The sequence below is a fragment of the Chiloscyllium plagiosum genome, unplaced genomic scaffold (genome assembly GCF_037043375.1).
Source record: "Chiloscyllium plagiosum isolate Xiang-an unplaced genomic scaffold, Cpla_swu_hap1 HiC_scaffold_9, whole genome shotgun sequence".
Lineage (NCBI taxonomy): Eukaryota > Metazoa > Chordata > Chondrichthyes > Orectolobiformes > Hemiscylliidae > Chiloscyllium > Chiloscyllium plagiosum.
The window spans coordinates 6,395,821-6,411,753 of NW_028270147.1; the positions used below are offsets into that span (position 1 = coordinate 6,395,821).

A 15,933-nucleotide genomic window follows, 5' to 3' on the forward strand; every position below is an offset into this window, starting at 1 on the left:
GGAGTCACGGAGGGAGTGGTCTTTACGGAATGCTGATAGGGGAGGGGAGGGAAATATATCCTTGGTGGTGGGGTCCGTTTGGAGGTGGCGGAAATGACGGCGGATGATGCGCTGTACATGGAGGTTAGTGAGGTGGTAGGTGAGGACCAGTGGGGTTCTGTCCTGGTGGCGGTTGGAGGGGGCACCCGCATGGGCCCCAGCTATGCCTGCCTCTTCGTCGGATATGTGGAACAGTCCATCTTCCGCAACTACACTGGCCCCATCCCCCACCTTTTCCTCCGCTGCATCGATGACTGTATCGGCGCCGCCTCGTGCTCCCACGAGGAGGTTGAACAGTTCATCCACTTCACCAACACCTTCCACCCCATCCTCAAATTCACCTGGACAGTCTCAGATTCCTCCCTCCCCTTCCTCGACCTTTCTATTTCTATCTCAGGCGACCGAATCAACACGGACATCTACTACAAACCGACCGACTCCCACAGCTACCTGGACTACACCTCCTCCCATCCTGCCCCCTGTAAAAACGCCATCCCATTCTCCCAATTCCTTCGTCTCCGCCGCATCTGCTCCCAGGAGGACCAGTTCCAAAAACGTACAACCCAGATGGCCTCCTTCTTCAAGGACTGCAATTTCCCCCCCAACATAGTCGAAGATGCCCTCCACCGCATCTCCTCCACTTCCCGATCCTCCGCCCTTGAGCCCCACCCATCCAACCGCCACCAGGACAGAACCCCACTGGTCCTCACCTACCACCCCACCAACCTCCATGTACAGCGCATCATCCGCCGTCATTTCCGCCACCTCCAAACGGACCCCACCACCAAGGATATAATTCCCTCCCCTCCCCTATCAGCATTCCGTAAAGACCACTCCCTCCGTGACTCCCTCATCAGATCCACACCCCCACCAACCCAACCTCCACTCCCGGCACCTTTCCCTGCAACCGCAGGAGGTGCAAGACTTGCGCCCACACCTCCCCTCCACCTCCCTCCAAGGCCCCAAAGGAAACTTCCATATCCGCCACAAATTCACCTGCAACTCCACACATATCATCTATTGCATCCTCTGCACCCGATGTGGCCTCCTCTATATTGGGGAGACAGGCAGCCCACTTGCGGAGCATTTCAGAGAACACCTCTGCGACACCCGAACCAACCAACCCAACTACCCTGTGGCTCAACACTTCAACTCCCCCTCCCACTCCACCAAGGATATGCAGGTCTTTGGACTTCTCCATTGCCAGACCACAACAACACGACGGTTGGAGGAAGAGCGCCTTATCTTCCGCCTAGGAACCCTCCAACCACAAGGGATGAACTCGGATTTCACCAGTTTCCTCATTTCCCCTCCCCCCACCTTGTCTCAGTCAAATCCATCGAACTCAGCACCGCCTTCCTAACCTGCAATCTTCTTCCTGACCTCTCCGCCCCCACCCCAGTCTGACCTATCACCTTCACCTTGACGTCTTTCCACCTATCGCATTTCCGACGCCCCTCCCCCAAGTCCCTCCTCCCTACCTTTTATCTTAGCCTGCTGGACACACTTTCCTCATTCCTGAAGTAGGGCTTATGCCCGAAACGTCGATTCTCCTGTTCCCTGGATGCTGCCTGACCTGCTGCGCTTTTCCAGCAACACATTTTCAGCCATATTCATGCACCCATCCAGATGTCTTTTAAATGTTGTAATTGTACCAACCTCCACCACTTCTTCTGGCAGCTCATTCCACATGCACCACCCTCTGCATGGAAAAGTTGCCCCTTAGTTTAGATTACTTACATTGTGGAAACAGGCCCTTCGGCCCAACAAGTCCACACCAACCCTCCGAAGATCAACCCACCCGGACACATTCCCCTACATTTACCCCTTCACCTGACACTACGGGCAATTTAGCATGGCCAATTCACCTAACCTGCACATCTTTGGACTGTGGGAGGAAACCGGAGCACCTGGAGGAAACCCACACAGACACGGGGAGAATGTGCAAACTCCACACAGACAGTTGCCTGAGGTGCGAATTGAACCCAGGTTCTGGCGCTGTGAGGCAGTAGTGCTAACCACTGTGCCACTGGGCCACCCAAGGGCCTTAGGTCCCTTTTAAATCACTCACCCTAAACTCATGCCCTTTATTTCTGAACACCCCTACCCCAGAAAAAAAAACGCGTCTACTTACCCTACCCATGCCCCTCATGATTCTATAAACCTCTATAAGGTCACCCCTCAGCCTCCGATGCTCTAGGGAAAACAGCCCCAGCCAATTCAGCCTCACCCTCTAGCTCAAACCCTCCAACCCTGGCAACATCCTTGTAAATCCTTTCAAGATTGAGCAATGAATTTCTGCTGAATGGAAGCAGTGCAAACCATATTGAAAGTTAACATGGACCAGAATTTTGAAGGAATATGTCCAAGATTTGACATGAAGTGTTGGGGGAGAGGGTTTTTAGAATTAGGTTTAGGGATGAATGGTCACTAAGACATGGAAAAGGGATGATGGAGACAGGAGCATCGAGAAAGGAAAGTGAGAGAAGAGGAGGACTGTTAGTCAAGGAGGAGAGGTTGGTGGAGCGAAGTTTTGGGAATATTATTGGTCAGGACAAAGGCATGAGCCAAAAAAACTGCAGATGCTAGAATCCAAGATGGACAAGCAGGAGGCTGGAAGAACACAGCAAGGCAGACAAAGGCATGGCCATCCATGACCATGTAGTCAGAGATGACTATGATTCAGTGTTGAATGTTGTCCACGAGGGAATGAAGGGAGGAAGCAAAGTTCTTTACAAAGTTACATTTGCCAGGATGGCGTTTGCGTCAACATTTTTCTGTTATCACACAAACCGAGATAGAGATAGAGAGAGCCAGGAGGCGGCATCATCACTCACATGACACTCGGTATAAATGAAGCAGCTCACTGTGTCTGATGGATCTTCATCTCCGGCCGAGAGGATGCGCTGGAGTTTGGTTTTGGTGCAGTTTCTGGCGGTGCTGGCGCTGGGGATCCGCCCAAGCTCCGGGGCTGGTTCCTTGACCAGGTGTCCGTGTCCATCCCTGAATCTGTGCCAGCCTCTGCCCGCCGACCATCAGTACCAAGTCGAGGTGGGTATTTGCAAACCATTCAATTCTCTGGTTGCCTGGAAGTTGTCTTTTGAAGGCCATTGAGCAGCAACACTTGGAATGGAGTATTGGGATGGGAGCTCCTGTCTCTCCCCGTGTGCTGCTGCTCCTCTCCCCAGCCCCCGCTCTGTTGTGTGAGTTGGGAGAGATTCTCCTCTGGAGGATGTTCTTTCCCTCCCCGGGGCTGGCCTGGCTTCGGCTGGGGAACAGAGTATCCCTCCCAGTCAGGCTCCAGCTCCACTCTGGGCCCTGGGGGATCCAGACGGAGAAGGCTCCTTGACACAAACCAAGGGTCAGGTCCAGGCTGAGGGGCTGAGTCCTGCTCAGGGACAGGGGGAGCTGGACCCTTGTTGGGATGCAGAGAGGATCAAATTCTCTCCAATCCTGATGGGAAAGTGTGCAACTTGCTCTAGTTCCAGCCTGTGTGAAACAGGAGCCTCGGGAGAACTGAGCAGTGCAAAGATATTTTAACAAGGGCAGCAGCAGCAGGAAAAGATTTCTGTTAAACGGTGTCCCTGATGTACAGCCTCTGGAATGAAGTGTGATCCATTCTGGCAGTTTAATCCCATGGATCAGGATTACCGTTTGCTCAGAATATTGACCCTGAGAGAAAACACCAGGGCAAAGTCCTGGGGTCATATTGAAGTACATTGTGATTTGAGCTCAATCTCTGTAAAACTGAGGTTCTGGTTCAGATTAAGGTGAATACAATGTACCAGATCCTGGAAACAATCCTTGGTGTAAAATGACAATGTAACTGTTCAGTAGCTGCTCTGGTTTGTATTCATCTCAGTGTTGCTAAATGGACAGTGTGGTCACAGGAGATTCAGCAAATAACCAGTAGACTTAATGTGTTCATGATCCCATTCCTGATCTCATAGCCTGAGAACAGCTCTATTAATTGGAAATGCAGATATTTTAATGTCAATTGTTTCTCGTCAATTACAGCAGCTTGATTTACTCCCTCCTTCCTCTGACCCCTCTATATCCCAGCTCTCCCTGTTTGCTGTATAAATCAATAATAACCAAAATAACCAGTTAAACCGCTCTCTTTCTTTACCAGGCTGTTGTCTTTGATAATGGAGGATCTGCATGGATGTATTATGACTGGTCAAAGGTCACCACAATTGTGACGACACAACCTGTCAACCCATCACTTCTGTGTCAAGCTCATGAGCACAGTGTTCGGCTTGTCTTGAAAGGTCGGTAATGAGCTTTCTCGTTGAAAGATATGTCTTTCTGCCCCCTGATTCAAGAGATGTTATTCATGTGTTGGGATATGGGGAAAAGGCAGGAGATTGGCATTAGGGAATAGAACTGGTGCAAAAAGCTGAATAGCCTTCTTCTGATCAGTGCAGGATCTGGGGAGTCAGGAGGTGAGTTACTTGCTGCAAAATTCTAAGACTCTGACCTGCTCTTTAGATTAGAATTCCAACAGTATGGAAACAGGCCTTTCAGCCCAACAAGTCCACACCGACCATTTGAAGAGTAACCCACTCTGACCAATTCCCCTATATTTTACCCTGACTAATGCATCGAACACTATGGGCAATTTAGCATGGCCAGTTCACCTGACCTGCACATCTTTGGATTGTGGGAGGAAACCAGAGCACCCGGAGGAAACCCACACAGACAGTCACTCAAGGCCGGAATCAAACCCAGGTCCCTGGCACTGTGAGGCAGCAGTGCTAACCACCGAGCCATTGTACTGCCCCAAAGTCAATGATGAACCGAAAGGACCCTATACCAACAACCAGCAAACGAATATCATTGACAAAATACCATGCAAGGACTGTAGCAAACACTACATCAGACAGAAATCTAGCCACCAGGATACACAAACACCAACTCTTGTATCCACTGGATTTATATGGCAAGCCCAATTGAGTTCTGGTCAGGGTAACCTCCAGAATGATGATAATGGGGGACTCAGTGATGGCAACACCAATGAATATCAAGGGGTGGTGGTTAAATTGTCTCTTATTGGTGATGATCATAGCTTGGCACTTGTGTGGCATGAATGTTACTTGCCACTTGTCAGCCCAAGCCTGGATATTGTCTAGATCTTGTGTCATTTGAACATGGACTGCTTCAGTATCTGGGGAGTTGTGAATGGTGTAGAATATCGTGCAATAATTGGTGAACATCCCCACTTCTGACCTTATAATGGAGGGCAGGTCATTGACAAAGCAGCTGAAGATGAATATAGGCAACAAAATATTTGTAAAGGAAATTGAGCTGGTGTGTTCAAATGGGTGCTTCGTGTATTTGCCCCATCAGTGTCCTTAACTCCAGCGGACATGGGTTTCACCATCAAACTGGCACTGAGCGTGGCCTGTCTGGTCACTGTCCCAGCAAGTTTTCACTTGTCCAGAGAGCTGTCTGTACCAGGCTCCACCTGGTGGGCAGGTATATACAAACAGAGTAAATCAGAGCAGGAGTAGGCCATTCAGTCCTTCATGCGTGCACCATCATTCAATATGATCATCCAACTCAGTCCCTTGTTCCCTTTTATTTCCCCCAGACACATTGATCCCTTTAGTCCTAAGAACTATATCTAACTCTTTCTTGAAAACATTCAATGTTTTGGCCTCAACCACTTCCTGTGGCAGCAAGTGCCACAGGCTCCCCACGTTCTGGGTGAAGACATTTCTCCATATCTCAGGTTTAACTGGCCGACCCCGGATCCTTAGGTTGTGAGCTACCTGGTTGTGGACTTCTGGGAACACCCTTCCTGTGTTTACCTTGTCTAGTCCGATCAGAATTTCATTGGTTCCTGTGAAATCCTCACCCGCCCCACCACCATTCTTCTCAGCCCCAGTGAATATCGTGCTGACCTATCCAGTCTCACCTCATACCTGCCATTTCCAGGAATTGGCCTGGAAAATCCTTGCTGCATTCCCTCCGTAGCCATAAAATCCTCAGATAAGGAGACCCCAATTTCCCAGTATCTCCCCAGAACATGCCTGTCTCTTTACCTTGCCTGACAGTCCATTCCCATCCATCTGCATAATGTGAGACCCACCACATTGAACCACGCCTCCAACTGTCCTCCTCAGCCCCAGTATTGCCTTGTAATAATACCCAGTCTGCTTGCTCATTTTTTCTACCCCACCCCCCCTCACCCTGGGAAGCCATGGTGGAGGTCACTGCCAATGACCCCCTTGCCAATAGCCTTACACCCCCATATATCTTGAGCCTCCAGCTGCGTCTGACTTTTATTCCCATCTCTGCAAATGTCTCTGGTCCCTCCATCCCTTCCCTAAGCCATGACTCTCCCACTTCTTTTGGTATTGATCATGCACCCCCCACCCCCCCAAACAACTTTAACATTCAATAGATGCACCCCTAAGACCAGATTCATCTGAGACCTCAGACCTCCTTTGAGAAGCAGCCCCTGGACATGAGGGTCTGGACCACTGACCGCTCTCTCTGCAGCTCCCCAACTCATGGGACACGGTTCCTTCAACTGCTGGGCACCAGCTCTATGGGACTCAGTATTGCCCACTAACCTGGCTGCTGTCTGACATAGCCCCTGACAGTGAGTGTCCCAGGCTGATTATTGAGAATGACCAAACCCCTGGGCTATATCCTGTTGGCACCCCTGACACCACAACTTCCTGACTGTCAGCTGCCTCCTCTTTGATGGGATTGAGGACCAGACCGCCACCTCCTGGCCATTTGGTTGAATGGCTGTGGAGTATGTTGGCTGCGCAGGTAGCTGGCATGTGCTGCAGGTGTTAAATTGGCATCTCAGTGTACCCTACAGGCAAGGAGTCTACCCCTTCACCAACCCCATCCTGGACACATCCCTAATTGGAAAGCAGACTGTCAGTGCGTCCACATGAAAGGGCACCTCAAAGCACCAGTACTGAAGGCTGAATTGTCAATGCACCAACTGGTGTGGCACAGCAAGGACGGTGCAAGAATGTGCGCATCAGTGAGTGAGTGCTGAGAGAGCAAGCGAGCGGTCCTAAGAAAAAGCTGGATCTAACTGTGAGCTGGGGGTCTGCCCCTCCAGTATCCCTTCAATGCTGGTTATCACTCTGTCCTGTACAGGCTTGTGCTTGACCAGCAACCTGAAGTAGAGGAGAGAAGTGCCACAACAGTCACAGAGGACTGACATTTCCCAGATGCCAGTTCCGGCTGGTGCCTGTGGATAATGCCCTGAGATGCTGCTTGGTCCTAAGTGTCATGGACCAGGCCAGACCCCTCAAAACATTTCAAGAAAGTAGATCAGACCCTAACTTTGCAGTGGATATTCCAGGAATGATGCAGCTGGCCCAACCACTTAGTTTGAAACAAAACAGAATTTATTTACAAGTTTATTGAATTAAGCACAAACATCAGAGAACAGGATAACATAACCTATCCGAAAACCCAAAGATTATCTCCACTTAATGATGCGGTTCCAATACTTGCAACAATCCCCTTAAACACCTCTTGGCACAAAATGTAAAATCAACCCCAGGGTCTTACAGGAGACAAGTCAGAAAGAGAGAGGACCAGCCCGGACCTGCTTTTGTGGGTCCAGCAGTTTCACAACAATACTGTTAAAAACCAAACTAGAGAAAGGCTGACCTGGGAGAACTGACCACTGCCCTTTCATTGGACAAGTGTTTTATTTTCGCAAACCTGAAAGCCTGGTGTCTGAGGCAGTATCTCTTAGCTACAATCAAACTGGCCCTAAAACCCTTCAATTTAGACTTCTGGGCCACCCAGACGAACCAACCCAACCACCCTGTAGCACAGCATTTCAACTCCCCCTCCCACTCCACCGAGGATATGCAGGTCATTGGACTCATCCACCGCCAAACCACAACAACGCGACGGTCGGAGGAGGAGCGTCTTATCTTCCGACTGGGAACCCTCCAACCACAGGGGATGAACTTGGACTTCACCAGTTTCTTCATCCCCCCTCCCCCCATCTTGTCTCAGCCGAATCCCTCCAGCCCGGCACCGCCTTCCTGACCTGCAGTCTTCTTCTTGACCTATCCGCCTCCATCCTACTCCGACCTATCACCCTCACCTTGACCTCTTTCCACCTATCACATTTCCAACGCCCCTCCTCCAAGTCCCTCCTCCCTACCTTTTATCTTCTCCTGCTGAACACTCTCTGCTCATTCCTGAAGAAGGGCCTGTGCCCGAAACGTCGAATCTCCTGTTCCCTGGATGCTGCCTGACCTGCTGTGCTGTTCCAGCAATAAAGTTTCAACTACCTTTTCAATAGTCTTCCAAATGTGGGATCGGATATGCATCAGTCTTTATAATTGCATTGACTTTGTGTTAGTCCACACATAACCGTTGGTTACCATCTGGTTTTGGCACCATCGGTGAGCTCCAGTCACTGTAACTCACTTTGATTATGTCAGCTTGGAACACGTGTTCAATCTCATTTTGAACCTATGCCAACTTCACAGGGTTATGTATATAAGGATGTTGCTTAATCAGTACAGCATCTCCTATATCTACATCATGCATAATTAGGTTAGTACTCCACAGCTTATTCCCCCATATTTCCCCATATGATAGTGATAACTCTTTCAGGCCATTTTAATTTTCCTTGGGAAGGTAACTCCATAATTTATTCCAATGTTTGACAATTTCCTCATTGTCCAATTTAATTTGAGGAATGTCCAATTCAGAAACCTCTGAATGTGGTTCTTCTCTCTGGGTTGTAATCAATAACACAGTCTCCTTTGGCTTTCCTTCCTTGTCAAAATACCTCTATAAGGTCACCCCGCAGCCTCTGACGCTTCAGGGTAAACAGGCCCAACCTATTCAACCTCTTCCTATAGCTCAAACCCTCCAACCCTGGGAACATCCTTGTAAACCTTTTCTGAACCCTGTCATTAGTCCTTCAGAAGTGCATATCTCCTCATCTTTCAACATCACAGGTTGAGAAGATCCTGTATCTTTTAGTATTGTAACCTCTTTACCTGTTGCTCCTGGCCTGTGTGAGTAAACTTTACCTTTGCAGGTTATGTTTTAAGAAGATCTGGCACCTCCTCCTTAACCAACCTCTGACCAGCTTATACATTCCGGTGCAGCTTTCTAACTTCCACTGTGCTTTCCTTTACTTCTCCAACAAAATTCACTGGCTTATTCTGTTTTTCCTACATCTGGCTCCCCAGTGCTTTTCCTAACCCCCCAACACTGTGATTTCAGATGGCCTACTCTATTGAAAACACTAGAGATTTTTTACTTCTCTGTCCCCCTCAAGGCTTTCCTCTTTACCTTGTGGTAAGTTATCCTTATGACCTTTACCGAGATCTACCTTTCCTTTTCCACGCGAGGATTTCTCTTTTCCCCAATTTCTATCCCTCATGGATTGAAATTGATTTTGGAAGCCACACTTTGATTTATGGAACAATTCATAGTCACCGGCCATTTCAGCTGCCATCCTTGCTGTTTTAACTCTCTGCTGTTCCACATGAGTTCTCATTACTTCGAAAAGTGAATTTTGGAACTCCTCTATAAGTGCCACTTTCTGAAATTCAAGCTCCCTCTCTTTCTTTCCTGTCTCTCCTTTTCTCTCTCTTCTCTCTTTTTCTCGTTCCTGTGCTTTTAATTGCAATTCCTTGTCTTTTGCCTCTAACTCAAGCTGCTTCATCTTTAATTGAATTTTAGCCATCTCTAAAGATTCTGATGGTGGTTCCAGTAAGTTTAGATGCTGACCTACTGCTGTAATTATCTCTCCTTTCCTCATGGAAGGAGGTAGCACCAACCCCAGCTTGTCTGCTCATTCGAGCAGCTTGGCCTTAATCACCTTTTGTAAAACCCCCAAGGTCATTTCTTCCACCTCCAGAAAACCTTTGGTGACTGAAAGAGCCATTGCTATCCCAAGCACTGTTTAAACTAACTGTCATCAACACCCAGAACAAAAGACACTAACACCTACCACTCGCTACCTTTGAGTCCAACAACCCTCATCCCAAATCAGAACTATAGAACAAATTCTGCAGAGACCCCTTCCAACCTGTTATGGACCAGGCCAGACCCCCTCAAAGCATTTCGAGTAAGTAACCCAGACCCTGAACCTTGCTAGTTGTTTGAAGCAGGTGTATGGTGGATATTCCAGGAGTGATGCAGTTGGTCAAACCATTGAATTTTAACCAAAACAGATTTTATTTACAAGATTACCGATTGAAACGCAAATAAAAGCGAACAGAATACAGAATAATGTAGCCTATCCGAAAACCCAAAGGTTATCTCCACTTATTGATGTGTTTCCAAATACTTGCAAAACTCCCCTTAAACACCCCTTGGCACAAAACGTAAAATCAAACCCAGGGTTTTACAGGAGAGAGAGGACCAGCCCGGAACTGCTTCTAGCAGCTTCACAACTCTGCTTGCTAACCAAAGTTGCAATCTCTGTTTGTATTTGGATGAATAATAAGGTGTTTAACAAACTGATTGACAGCTCACTGCTCCCTTGTGTGAAATCCCCTTCACCACTTGGTAAGAGTTGCTCCTGGGCCTCACTGAATCTCTGGCATGATTAGCTGCAAATCTCAGACTAGTCCCCACATCGCTCAGATCCCTATAACATTCCACCCCATAGAATTTTACAGCATGGAATGCAGCCCTTTGGACGATCGTGTCCGTGCTGGTTGTCAAGTACCTCTAGCCCTGTAATCTGACTTTCTAGCACATTTTCTAGTATGCTATGGCATTTCCAGTGCTCACCTGAATTATACAATTTATACAATACAATACAATACAATTCAATACAGCACAGGAACAAGTCCTTCAGCCCACCAGCCAATTCCTACCTCTTATTTAGACCCACTATCTATTGTCCATGCACGATTTCTATTTCTCTGTTCACCTCTTGTTCATGCGTCTATTGACATACCTCTTAAATAATGCTAATGTGCCCGCTATCACCACTTCCACTGGCAGTGTGTTCCAGGCAACCACCACCCTCCAGGTGCAAGAATTTCCCTGCACTTCTCCCCAAAATTTTCCCCATCTCATCTTGAACCTGTGCCCTTTTGTAGTTGACCTTTCCGCCCTGGAAAAAAACTTCTGACTCCACACCCTATCTATGCCTCTCATAATTTCCTAGACCTCTATCTGATTGCTCCTCAGCCTCCCTCTTTCCAGTGCAAACAATCCACGTTTATCTAACCGCTCCTCAAAATTAAAACCCTCTAGACCAGGCAACATCCTGGTAAACCTTCTCTCCAAAGCATCCACTTCCTTCTGATAATGTGGTGACCAGAACTGTACACAATATTCTAAATGTTGCCTCACTAATGTTTTGTGCATTGGCAGTAACATAACTTGTCAACTTTTGTATTTAAGATCTTTACAAATGCTTTGGGGGCTTCTGTCGATATCACCCTTTTAGTCAGTAAATTCCAATTGCCCACCACCACCTAAGTTAAAATAAGATTCCTCAAAACACCTCCAAGCCTCATGCCCCATACTTTAATTCTGTGCCCCCTGGTTTTGGATCCCTTTACTAAGGGGAAAGGCTTCTTTCTACCGAGGAGGAGAAAGTGAGGGCTGCAGATGCTGGAGATCAGAGCTGAAAATGTGTTGCTGGAAAAGCGCAGCTGGTCAGGCAGCATCCAAGGAATAGGAGAATAGACGTTTCGGGCATAAGCCCTTCTTCTTCCTACCTACCCTCCCTCTACCCCTCATAACTTTGCACACTTCAATGGTATCCCCTTCAGCCTTCTCTACTCTAACGAAAGTAACCGAGCCGAATCACTTCATCTTCGGCAACATCCTGGTAATCTGCTGTGCACTCCCTCCAATGCGATCACACCCTTCCTATAGTGTGGTACAGAACTGCACATAATACTCCAGCAGGTGTTGTGCACATCTCCATCATAATCTTCCTGCTTTTGTATCCCATTACTTGACTAATAAAGGCAACTATTCCATCTGCCTCTTAACCACCTTATCTACTTATCCTTCAATGATCTATGGGCATTTACAACTGGATCCCACTGATCTGCTGTATTCCCTTGGGCCGTACTGTTCAATGGGTACTCCCTGGTCTTGTTAGTCCTCCCAAAGTCCATCAACTCACATTTTTCAGTATTAAAACCATTTGCCACAGTGCTGCCCATCTGAGCATGATTCTGAGGAGACAATCAACAACGATTGACCTGCCTGTACAGATGGGTATAGAAGCTCCCCCCTCCCCCTCCAAGAGAACAACTTAAAGAAGAACACAGAGTTCTCATAATGCATCAGGCAGTGTTAAACTCACAACTAGTACCATCAGGATAGCAAATTGGTCAAGTATCTCATGCATCATTGAGGGATCTTGATGGAGACCTACTCGCCATTACATTAACTTAGAAGAATACAGTGATCATTCTTTGAAAAATAATTCATTGGATATGAAGAACATAAGAGGAAATGAAAGCTATCCAAATGCAAATTCCAATTAACTGTCCCTTTTCCTCTTGTTGAAGTTGGCAGATTTGTTTGGTAATGTGCCATGAGATTGTCTGTTCGATGATTGAAGCTACAACAATGTTAGTTTGCATTTCTTCACATTTCACCAGAGAAAATACGTCAGACGCACTTGATGAATAAAAAGGACCAGGACATTTGGATCAGAGATATGGCATATTTCGTAAGCACTCAATTCATGGATGGAATCTACCTGGAGCTGTCACACCTTGTTACAAATTTTAAAGCATTACCCAAGCTGCTTATGGCGATAAAAGAAATCTTCCATCACAAACTACCTGGATCTCAGGTGAAAGAGTCACTTTTTACAAATGGAGCCAAACCATTTGTTGAACTAAATAGGAGTTGGGAGATCATGTTGCTGCTGTACAGGACATTGGTTAGGCCACTGTTGGAATATTGCGTGCAATTCTGGTCTCCTTCCTATCGGAAAGATGTGAAACTTGAAAGGGTTCAGAAAAGATTTACAAGGATGTTGCCAGGCTTGGAGGATTTAAGATATAGGGAGAGGTTAAATAGGTTAGGGCTGTTTTCCCTGGACCGTCAGAGGTTGAGGAGTGACCTTATAGAGGTTTACAAAATCATGAGGAGCATGGATAGGATAAATAGACAAAGTCTTTTCCCTGGGATGGGGGAGTCCAGAACTAGAGGGCATAGGATTAGGGTGAGAGGGGGAAGATATAAAAGAGACCTAAGGGGCAACTTTTTCACACAGAGGGTGATATGTGTATGGAATGAGCTGCCAGAAGAAGTGATGGAGGATAGTACAATTGCATCATTTAAAAGGCATTTGGATGTGGGTATATGAATAGGAAGGTTTTGGGGGGATATGGGCCGGGTGCTGGCAGGTGGAACTAGATTGGTTTGCGATATCTGGTTGGCATGGACGGGTTGGACCGAAGGGTTTGTTTCCATGCTGTACATCTCTATGACTCTATAACTGCAGATGCTGGAAATCAAAGACAAAAACAGAAACTTCTAGAAAAGCTCAGCTGGTCTAGCAGCATCTGTGCAGAGAGAAAGCAGAGTTAACATTTCAGGTCACGTGACCCTTCCTCAAAACAGCTCTGCTGAAACCTGCTGAGCTTTTCCAGCAATTTCTATTTGTCATTTAACTAATTACATATTTATAAATAAACATGTATCCTATTTTCATGGAGACGTGATTTCCAGTTGCTGTTTTTCAGTTCATCGTCTTGTTACAAAGTGGTTACAGGATATTTTATGTTGAATCAATTTCAGCTGAAGATGCAGCTGACCCTGATAATGCAGCAACTGGAGCCTTGAAGGAGATCGCTGGATAGAGGCACAGCTTCCACCAATGGCAAGATTTGAGCTGTAACTTTCACATGTGTTTAAGAATGATACTGCACATAAGGAGGCCATTTGACCCAACAGCCCTGTGCCTGCTCTTCAAAAGAGGCACCAAGTGACTCCCATTTCCCTGCTCTCTCCCTGTAGCTCTCATGTGTTTAGCCAGTTCTCTTTTGGATGTTACTGTTGAATCAACTTCCATGCTGCATTTCAACTCCATGCGCAAAATATTCTTCTCACCTGGTGTCTGGCTCTTGGGGCAATTCTCTGAAATCTGTGAAGCCTGTTTATTGACTCTCCTGCCACATTGACTTGTTCTATTTACTCCATGACGACTGGTAAAGGAGAGGAAATTGTCTATTTCTGTGTTCCCCACATGATCCTTCCAAAATTTCATACAACCATAAGACAAGTTCAGCTGGGACAGGCCAAACAGAGACATAGGCGGGAACTCCTATAGGCCTGGCATTTAAACCAGAACTCCATTAATAAACATATAGATCTGGAGTCAAGGTTAGACTGGTGCTGGAAAAGCACAGCAGGTCAGGCAGCATCCGAGGAGCAGGAAAATCAACGTTTCGGCTAAAGCCCTTTATCAGGAAGCTGTACTTTTCCAACACCACTCTAATCTAGACTCTCATCTCCAGCATCTGCAGTCCTCACTTTCTTCATATAGATCTGGACCCCAATTACCAACCTCTCAGAACTGGAAGCGATATCACCTACCACGACAAACCAAGACACATAAATAGCAAGCGGGATAGAACCCCAGCACTACACCTGAGGCTCACTGGTGATGTTACCTAGTACGATGATGAAACAAACCTACCAGCTCAGCAACCAAACTTGCAACTGATTCTCAACCAGAACTACACATCTCCAAAATCTCAAACCAGAAGGCCATAAGAAACAGAAGTAGGCCATTCAGCCCATTGAGTCTGCTCTGCTATTGAATAAAATCATAGCTGATTTGATAACCCTCGTCTCTTTAGAGAGAAAGGGAGACTCTAGGACACCTTATAGAGAACATTTAACAAAATAGTTCCAAGGTGCAGAGTTTAAGCCATAAGGTTTGTTTGGAGCTACCATCACTGTTCTTGTTGGACCAAGGGAGATTGAAGAGAGATTTTGGCAGGTTTAGATGAAAGTAAATAAGTATAAAGTGTAAAGCTTTCCTCATTAGTTAATGGTACAAGGACTAAGGGAAAAAGAGGCATGGGGTGACATGGGAAAGAACTGTGAGATTGTTGACCTGAAAGTTGCTGCTTACCAAGACAATAGAAGTGAAGATGATCAAAAGAAATTTGAATAGACACAAAAAAACAATAAACTGCTTCGCTCCAAAGGTATAGCAGGAGACTGGGACTGGCTGGGTTGCTTCACAGAGCACTGGTTGAGATATGATGGACCAAGTGACCTCCTCCTGTGCTGTAATGTCAATAGCAGTTGTGTACTTTGACCCTGTTAATTTCACAGGTCCCCATCAGCCATCCACAATGGGAGTGCTTCAAAGGATCATGCAATGTTAGTTTTACATGATATAAGTTGTGAGATAAGATTAACTTTCTCCTGCTTGTTCCTTAGGTCTCAATTAGTGTCCCTTGGTCTCCAGACTGTCCAGATGGCAAGTGCTATGATTACACATCAATGGCACAGTCCTGTGACTTTTTATATGTGAAGGCCTATGACATGCAGCTTGAAATGTGGGATGAGTGCTTTGCAAAAGCAAATGCTCCCTATGACCAGACATTCTCAGGTATGAACAGTATGATCTACTGGTGGAGGGTGTGGATGCTCCATATCAATGCTAACGTAAGACCATTATATTTCTGCTCATATAGGTCTGTCTCATTATATCCAGCTGGGTGTCAATCCCAAGAAACTCATACTAGGACTGCCATGGTATGGTAATGATTTTCCTTGTCAGCATTTCTATGAGGTAAGGAGAAATGGTTAGTTGGCATTACACAAGAAAAGATATTATATTTTGATGAAACAAAAATTGGCAGGCCTTAAACAATTAAAAGTCGGGCCCTGGGTAGTATTATAGAACAGAGAGTCCTATGGGTTCAA

General features: G+C 46.6%; 1 protein-coding gene across 1 annotated transcript in view; it reads left to right on the top strand.

Annotated features, from left to right (window-relative positions):
* The first annotated feature begins 2,940 nt into the window (after positions 1 to 2,940).
* Positions 2,941 to 15,933, top strand: part of LOC122554696 (di-N-acetylchitobiase-like) — a 28,875-nt gene continuing 15,882 nt past the window's right edge. Inside the window, exons 1-5 of the mRNA XM_043700074.2 lie at positions 2,941 to 3,090; positions 4,172 to 4,310; positions 12,639 to 12,835; positions 15,445 to 15,616; positions 15,702 to 15,799. Of these exons, the coding sequence (XP_043556009.2) occupies positions 2,941 to 3,090; positions 4,172 to 4,310; positions 12,639 to 12,835; positions 15,445 to 15,616; positions 15,702 to 15,799 (756 nt within the window). The remainder of the gene's footprint in view (positions 3,091 to 4,171; positions 4,311 to 12,638; positions 12,836 to 15,444; positions 15,617 to 15,701; positions 15,800 to 15,933) is intronic.